General features: G+C 45.9%; 1 protein-coding gene across 3 annotated transcripts in view; it reads left to right on the top strand.

The window, feature by feature from the left end:
* Window positions 1-8,717: 8,717 nt before the first annotated feature.
* Window positions 8,718-9,324, top strand: part of LOC149352608 (complement receptor type 2-like) — a 353,632-nt gene continuing 353,025 nt past the window's right edge. For 2 of the 3 annotated variants that reach the window (XM_089581794.1, XM_089581793.1), the window contains exon 1: window positions 8,718-8,847. In XM_089581794.1, coding sequence (XP_089437920.1) covers window positions 8,778-8,847 — 70 coding nt within the window. In that variant the 5' untranslated portion in view covers window positions 8,718-8,777. The remainder of the gene's footprint in view (window positions 8,848-9,324) is intronic. The other variant, XM_089581797.1, reaches the window with a different exon arrangement.

Below are 9,324 nucleotides of genomic sequence, written 5' to 3'. Positions count from 1 at the left end.
TGACTGTACTGCTCATTCCTTATAAGGGCTGCAGAAATGTTGGTAGCACACCCTCAGATTTTTTTGCTCTGCGGGACCCGACGTTAAGTACACTCACCTCACCATTGAAAGCGAGTATCAGGCTCAATAAAGTAACGATATTAAAATAAAGGTTGATGTCACTTCCATTGTGACGCTGCTTAGACTACCGACACCTCAGAATATATAGCTCGCTTTATAGTTATAACATTACCAACGATCATATTATAAAAATGGCTGAGGCTTAACTTAGGTTAAGCCTAGTCAGATGCGAAGCATATTGTCGCCGAGTTGCATATCGAGCACGCCGCTTGGCTAGACGTTCTTCACGCTCTTCATCAGTCTCTGTAGCACGCCGCAACTTTTGCTTCTCATTCCAACGAGCAGCCCTGTCTCCAGGAGGCATCTCTATCCCGTGTACGCCTAGCAGAGGCAGGCGCACCTCCTTGTATACCGCCGCTCCAGCATCACGTGTTCACTACAGCGCACCTAGCGGCAGAAGCAGGAAACACATTGGTCGCGACGCCTCGCGCGACGGCGCGAGCTGGGCCCCGTTTCTCATCTGCTGTGACGTCACGCACCACGTGGTCATCCTTGGTCACGACGCCTCGCGCGACGGCGCGAGTTGGGCCCCCGTTTTTCATCTGCTGTGACGCCGCGCATCACGTGGTATGACATGGAGGTCACGAAAGGTCAATGGTAACGACGCCGCCGCGCTCGAGGGGCTGGGTTGGGCTATTTTAGTATGCTTCGCATAAAAAAAAAACACTGAAGCTTCAAGCGGGGACAAAGAAATAGAAGACAGGACGGGTGCTTTTTTGGTCCCCGTCTGAATCACACGTCTCTTAAATATACGATGAACAACCAACTAGCCCACCTTTCCGCGACTGACCGATGTTTCTTCGGCAGGCATGCCAATCTTGCAGGGTACGAGTGACTGGCGAAATAAAAACAGCGAACTTCAGAGCTACACTGGCAGTGACTACGCGATTAAAAGCAATTTGTCATGTGCTAGCATAATTTTCATGTTGCATAAAAGAAGCATGAAGGCATCAAACTATTTTGTATTGAAGACCAAAATTATTCTTTCGAAGAGTTCAATGGGGTAACTGCCTTGAGAATTACAAGGGCCACTGACACGAAAAAAATATGGGTAATAAGTTTTAAATATCTTATATCTTTACTGCTTCATTTCAAAATTCTGATAAGTGTACATGCAGAGACAGCAAACTACTACGAAGAGTTACAAGCTGACAAAAGCAAAAAACGATTTTTTTAGGTAAGGCGTGAGAGGAATCTGGTCGCCGAAACACACTTATTATACAGTAACGAATGTGCACATAAAGGCAGGCACATGCGAAAAATAAATATGTTGTAAGTTGGCATTGCTTATAGGTTTCTTTGTCCTTCCCGTGTCCTTTCCTCATGTTGTGCCATGCTTTGTTCGAACACTTGTGAAGCAGGGAGTCGAACCGGAATTTTTCCGGGTTCAGTTGCGGGTTCGACTTGGGAGCGACACCCATTTGGTGTTGTAACCGCTTGCAACCGGTTCTAACCGGTTCTAACGTGCTCAAGCTAGTTTAGGACAAAAAAAAGTTTTGAACGTAGCTAGATTTTTTAATCAATCTTGGATATTTTATTTTTCCTTGTAACGTTGACATCAAAATAAAAAGTGAAAAAGGTTTGTTCTATTCAAGATGTCATTTTACCCACTTTACAGTCCACGGTAAAAAGTGTAGGGATTCACGACAAGAGCCATGAAATTAAATGAAGTGAAAATTGATGCAAAATCTCCTATGTATACGTTAGAGTCCTTCTGATGAGGGACATAAGATAAAAATCTGGTGAATTTTGCATGTACGAAATCCACTTGTCTCACCATTTCTGGAGACCCCGCCGTACGAAGAAGGTTCCCCGTGAGGTTTGTGTCAGTCAAGCAATTTTCTTCTGCAGAGTATTTACGCGGCCGCCTTGAGGACCGCCTTGAGGACCGCCGCATGCGCCTTCTACCTTACTGCACATTATTGAGGCCGGAAGCTGTGCTATATAGGCAGCTAGAGACAGGCACCTGTCCCTCGCCCCAAAACCGACATGCTAGTCACTCCATGGTCCAGTTGTTTAGGGGAATACGCCAAGGTGGAATAGATTTTTAATAAGAGAACAATTACTCACTAACATACACCCAAGCGCAGGCGTACGGCTGCAAAGGAAAGCTTTACATCTTCCACTAAAACTTCGTATTTGACAAAAAATTCGTCCCGTCCTATCCGGATAGGAGCAAGCTGGGGTAGAAAAGGATCTGTTTGTAAAACTAAGGAAAGCACTTTTTTCCTAGCTTCTCGAGTTTTGTACATAACAGTAAGACGTGGTGTAGTGTGAGCACATCTCCACATCCTTCACACGCTGGTTTATCTTGTTTTATAAGAATGAAATTGTGTGTGTGATGTGAAGGCGACATAAAATTACAACAATCAAGCGTTCTTGATGACTACATCCTTCCCATGCCTCGATGACTGGCTTTATTAGGTGTGGTTTGTTGTTTGCTTTATAAATCCATGAAGCCTGCCATTTTGCCCTCAGGTTTCTCCATACAAATTTCACACAATCTTTATGCGGTATATATACTTGCAGTATTTTTTCATTACGGGCTGCTGCTTCACATGTGTAGGCATCTCTCGTTGTCGAAAATTTCTATGTGGCGCCGAACTTAATTGCACGTCCTTCCGTTACGGCTCTTACTACGTTCTGTATATCTTCTGTTTAGGGTTCTATTGCATTTCGGGAACGTAGTGTGTTCATTACACTGGTGGTGTCGGTGTTTCAATGTTTTTATTTATTGTTTTTATACCCACGGAAATGGCGTAACATTCAGCAGTGAAAACTGATGTGCACTGATACACCCTTACACTTTTATCCAATTTGTCTTGTAATACAGACTTTCCAACGTAAAGCCTTATTCTAGAACCAGCTGTGTAAAAAGCTGCGTAATATCCATATTTTTCATTTAGCGCTTGAGAAATCTTAGAATATATGTTCATATGGTGTTTGCTTTTTACCAAAGCGGGTTAGTGTAAAGTCACATGAAATGGGGAGGCTGTACCAAGGCGGCAGAGGATCAAGTCTCCAGGTGATATTAGGCAGTTGCTAGGGTTCCAAATTTTTAGCAGTTGTCCTCTAAGTGGAATAACAAAGGCCTAATCAGTTGGAGCTTGCTAATGAATGGTGTTTTGGAAGAGCACTTTGTAACTGTGGGATAACGCAGCGCAGACATTTGGGCTAATTGGTGTGAATTCATGGTGGAAAAAAACAGCGCAAACTAAGACAGAAAACACAGAAAAGAGGGGAGACACTACAAGCGCTGACTCGCAACTAAGGTTTATTAGAAAGAACAGAACAGAATATATACAATAACCACCCACGACTGCGTGCGTCATAACAGATTACGTGCAAGGCGTGCAAGTTGATCTAAACAGGAGCAGCGCGCGTGTGCACCCGGTTATTTAAGTACCTAAATTCCGAATCTGACAAGGCCACTGAAGGATCACTCACGCACCGTTTGCCGTTTTTTCGGATAAAGAACGCTTCCATCAGCTCCCGGGTCACCTTATCTTGGTGGAAAAAAAAGCACGTTAGCTTTCGGGAAAAGGGGTGTGCATTTGCAAACCCGGCAGTGTGCGGGAAGGTTGTCTCGCGAGTCACTGCCAAGTAAGTTGCGGTGCTCAAAGAGCCTTACATTTACACAACGCCCCGTTTGCCCGATGTACTCTTTACCGCAAGACAGTGGCAACCGATATACAACACCCTTTTTGCAAGGAATGAAAGGCGCCACATGTTTTGTTGTACAGGCCTTGCGATTCTTGTGGACACCAGCCGCCAGTTTTTTGTCCACTTGTGGGCAAATTGCAGCGAGCTTCTTAGGAGCCGAGAACACCACCCTAACATTGTACCTCTTTGCCACGCTTTTTAACCCATGGGAAAGTCTGTGAGCGTACGGAATGACAGCCGGCCTACGGCGCTCACTGTCAACACGGCCTCTTCCGTTGGCCCCTGTCTTAACCCACCTCAAAACTTCACCTCAACTTCACCTCAACTCCACCTCAAAGCCGTAGGCCGGCTGTCACTTCAAACTGACCGAAATGCTTCCCATGCTGTCTGCCTGTTCCTCTATACTTCTTTGTGTAGCAGGGGTTGTTAGAAGAAGAAGCACCCGTCATTTAGTTTATAAACCTTCTCCCACATTTTTTTCCACGTGGTCGAACAGATTGTGGACGACAAAAAACTCTGCCAAGATGTTTTTCTGGACGGCGACGGACACACCATGCTTTAGCTCTCGCATTTTAAAAATTTTTAGAAATGTACTCCTGTGCTTTTTTCGCTTCCTTAATTATCGTGTCCACCAGACTCTGGTTTTGTCGCACAAGAGGTAAGGACTGAGAGGTAGCTAGGTGTGTGGCAGCAAGGATAAAAGTCGTGAACTTGTCATTTATTCTTCAACGCAAAAATTATCTGAGAATTTATTGTGCAGACTGGCTTTTTGTCTAAACAATGCCCAGTTAGGTAAATGCAGCTTTCGACGCCGTGGTTTAGTGAGGATAACAGCTGTTGATATTGATAAACTGATTAAGACAGGTAGGTTATCTCTTCCATATTGGTTGTGTAGGACATTCCTATTAAAATTGCTTAAACCAACCGGCCAACTAAACGACTAATCTATACAGTTCACTCTCTCCGAGCTTGGGGAGCAGTATATAGGTTAAGCAGAGTTCAGCAAACTTTATTACACTGAATAAAATCCTCTGTAATTTCACCTCTGGTATCTGTTTTCTCACTTCCCCAAAAAGACGAACGTGCGTTAACATCTCCAACTACCAATGCGGCTCCTTGAGTAGCTCTATAAAGGTCTTTTAATGCATGGAGGGTTACCTTGAGATCTGGCTCGAGGTATACCGAGCACACTGTAATGTTATTGTGTATAGGCAGAGTGACTGTTATAGCTTCGAATCTAGTTTTAGTTTAAGCTCAGGAACTGCGGCGCCACTTATTACTATGATGGCTACTCTTCCGGAGAGCCGGCTCAGCTGTTCTTAGTCGCGGCGGAAGACTTTATATTTCTAAAGCACATCTGTGTGATAGTTATCTAGATTTGTTCTTCGTAAAGACAAGGCAACAGATCAGTGTTTAGCTCTCTTTTGTGACCCTTCAGAAATTTAAAAGCCCCCTACAGTTCTAGTGTAACATGAATGTCATCTTTTCTTATGTGTGTAGAATGGAAAACCTAGGTTGTGCTTATCGGCTTCGTGATTCGAGGCTTGTCGTTTTTGAGGCATTTTAAGGAGCTCCCCCCCCCCCCCCCCCCCCCATCCATTTGACGTTGACGGGACAGAATTACCTTGGCTTGTGTCCGTGTATGTTTGCACGGGTGTATCTGTGTCAGCCCTCGCCGAGTGGGGAGAAGCGTTGAGGTCCGCAGGCCTGGCAGTCCGCGCAGCCTGGTTTGCAAGTGGTGTAGCAGCACTAGCTGCTTCCAACGGGAACGCGGTGGGCCCTCCACCAGTCTCCCTGCGTAGGGCCTGGGCGTGCGACGAAGGCCGAACTGATGCCGAGTCCGGTTGCACTACAACGGAATAGCTTGAATTTTGCACCAACGAAAGTCGCTTCTGTGTTTCGGTCAAGGTTATATATATTTTCACTTTGAAAGTCACAATTTCTTTTCCTTTCTTCCATCCTGGGCAGGCCCATGAGTAAGCAGGATGCCTGCCCTCGCAGTTTAAAAGATGGGGTTCACCTACACAGTTGTCGGTGGGATAGTCATAGCATGCACACTTAGCACGTAGCAATTGGCCTCGGCAGCTATAGTAGCGTCGTGGATTTGGGCAGTCGGATTTTCTGCAGCCTACCTCCACGCAGTCGGGCAGAATGCTAGATGTGAAAGTAAGAACTGTGTGCTTAGTGGGTGTTGTTTTGCAATGCCGTCTCATTATATTCTTTCAGTTCATTCAGGACTTTTTCTTCATGCATTTAGTAGCTGAAGGTAATTATTGAATGTGACCCCCCCCCCCCCCCCCCCACACACACACACAAACCAGCGTCCAATGAGCCGGGTTGGTTGATATTTTAAACCGCGCTCAATCGTCCGCCACTTATTCGCTAGCGGTTGTATAGTGCTAGCGCACTGAAAAAGTGTTTAGCCATTAAAGATGGAGCCGTTCGGCCATGGTGCCAACTATCCACCGCGGTGCTCAACAAGGGGAAGAGAACGGGACTTGCAAGGAAGTCCTGGCCCCGCCAGCTGTATGCCCTAGCTATTACCGATTGAAGGGTAACACAGGGTAGTCAGCCACACAAGATTAAGCCTTGCCGCCAGGAGAAAACAAAAACCAAGAAGGTAGTTGAGGACAGGAAGGTGGTCAGAAAGAAGGTAAGAAAGTGAGAGATGCAGAGGAGGATCTGTAAATGACAACTGCCGATTCCCCCACGGTCGGCTCAGGCCAAAGTGTATGCACAGCCGTGTGTAGCCCCCACCGAGGGGCTTTAAGGGCCCAAACGCTCGGCGTCGGCTCAACCACCAGGATCCCCTTTTCCCCGGACACATCCAAACGCCACGCACAGGTAGGCGGGGATGGGCGGAGCCCACATGGGCCATGAACCTGTGGGGGCGCAGCTCGCCAACATGTCCATATTACAGGTGTCCCTGCGGGGGTAAGTAAACTACACTAATGCTCAACACTCTAGGAAAGGAAAACTCACTCAATTCAGGTTAAATTCCTTAAAGGTTCTATTTTTTTTTGTATCAGGGGGGGGGGGGGGGAGGAGGAAGGGGGACTACTTAGAAGGTTATTTATTTATTTATTTATTTATTTATTTATTTTTTATGTCTTCATAATATCTTACAGGGCCCACAAGAGCACTGAGTAAGGCGGACAAAGAACGATAAATGTACTAGAGAAAATAATTAATACAGCATGAGTTACAATGCAATGAGTAAAAAGAATCTATTGTAGACGGGAAAAATTAAAGGCAAAAATATACATAGCACATACATGGTACGTGTTAGTAGCATGAATGGAGGACATATGGCAAATACTAATCTAAGAAAAAATGGAGATGTCATATTAGAATAGTCAGTCGCTGTAAAAGTTTTAAGACGCACAAAGAACCAAAACAAAACGCAATAGCAACGAAGAAACTGAAATACACTGCAATGTCGCGTTCTCTTCTAAGTGGGAAAAGTCGTTGCAATGCCTTGCCGCTTGTAGGAAAAATAACGCAGAAAAAGTTCGTTGGGGTTTAACGTCCCAAAGCAATTCAGGCTATGAGAGACGCCGCAGAAAAAGTAGTCGTGCGAGCACGTTGGCGTGCAACTTTCAACGGATGACCGATGCGGTGAGACGGGAATGGTGAGCGTGCACAGATGTGCACACATCTGGAAAGCTCGGTTCGATTGATTTGATTCATAGGGGTTTAACGTCCCAAAGTGGCTCACGCTATGAGAGACACCGTACTGAGAGGCTCCGAAAATTTCGACCACTGAGGTTCTTTCAATTGTATTAACATTGCACAGTACACACAGGCCTCTAAAATTTCGCCTTTATCGAAATGTGACAGACACGGCCGGGATCGAACACGCGTCCTTCAAATCATCACCGGAGTGCCATAACCACTGAGCCACCGTGGCGGCTAAAAATTGGGATGTAGATAAAGGCCTGAATGCAGCGAAGTGGCAGGCAGCTGCCGCACATTCTAGCCATTAGCTGAAATACCTAGATGAATGGACTCCATTTTGCAGGTAGCTATCCTCAGGTCATGATTAGCATCCCGTTCATATCCCTCGACAGCATACTGTATAATAGTGATATCTTGTCTTCACTTATAGGGCATAAAACTTTGTGGCTAACGAAAAAAGTTTGACATAAATTCGCGGGCAACAAACTCCGAAATGTAAAGCAAAATTATTGGAGTAACGCCAGGAGACAGGAATATAGGAAAGCGGGTTTCATTTATTTATTCATTAAAAGGTCTGTTGTTAAGACGCTACATGAAGCAGTAGGAAGTTCAAGGCAAAAAAAAACACAATAAAAATTACATTGAAAGGTTTTCGGTGAGCCGCTTGAATTCTAGTGGTTCATTGAAGGTGCCAACTTAGGAGGGCAGGCTATTCTGGTCCCATGATGGGAGCAGCAAGAATGACTGCTGTAAATCCGGAGAATGGACTTGTGGGAGTTACACCATTACGGTGGCTGGAACTGGCGATGCGGAGGCTTTTTTACGTAGGGGCTATCCGAATGCAACGAACTGAAAATGTGTGAAAAGGTTAAGACTTGTTATTGCACGGCGTAAACCAAAAGCGGGAGAATATACGTGAGCTTTTAGTGCTGTGATGCTTGAATTCTAGGAATAATGAGAGAGAATGAATCTTCTGCGTGTCTGAACCGAGTAGAAGGCGTTAGTAAGATTTCAAGCCGTCTTCTGCGTCTCAAGGCCATTAGCGAGCTCTGATAAGAAGTTCTCCCTCTTAACAGCTGCGATCGGGTAGAGTCGTTGCCCCAGATTGCTCGATGCAAAAGCGGAACAAACCGTATGAAATGAGAGCTGAAGTGGCGGTAACATCCCGTCGGGCATTCATTATCTCGACTCCGAGGCGAGTCAAGTTTCGCTGCTCCGCGTCGCAGACCGTCGGGGAAAACACCGCTAGAGGAACACGGATCGCATTCGCGAGCTACTCCTGCGGCGATCTTCACGGTGCGAGGCCACGCAAAAGCATGAAGCCCCCATTGCTTCTCGCCATGGCAGCCGTGTTATGCGCCAGGTCAGCGCTTTGCCAAGAAACCAGTAAGTGGCACGTCGTCATCCTTGTTTCTTGCTCATTATGTTTGCAGCGTGCACTTGCTTACGCCGCGGTAATTGCTTTTTCTACGGCTGCGCAAAAAGTCGGCTTTTATATCGAACTCATAACTAAGTGAAATCGATGAGCGAAAATTTGGCTGTGGCCTGCACACACGCTCCACAGGTTCTCAGAGCATTTTGTGAAGCGCATCGAGCCCTGGTGCTCCCGCTTTTGCCTCAATCTTCTCGTTCAGTGATAGAAATCAGATGTGAGCTACACAAGGTGGATGTAGAGATGTAGCGCGGCTTGCATAAAAGCCCATGCGTTAAAACATGCGGCTTTTCCTGCTGATCGAGCCAGCGCCGTCTTCGAAGGGTGAGGCGAACTAAACAATAACGCCGTAACTAAAAACCGAAAAAGTTCGTGACCTCATAACCATGAGTTCTTGGGAGGTAAAAATAAATCTTCGAACACTTCGAGGT

Source organism: Amblyomma mixtum, chromosome 3 (assembly GCF_055824585.1).
Source record: "Amblyomma mixtum isolate Tamu chromosome 3, ASM5582458v1, whole genome shotgun sequence".
Lineage (NCBI taxonomy): Eukaryota > Metazoa > Arthropoda > Arachnida > Ixodida > Ixodidae > Amblyomma > Amblyomma mixtum.
Note: the sequence above shows the minus strand (reverse complement) of the source record. Positions and strands in the feature narration are given on the sequence as shown.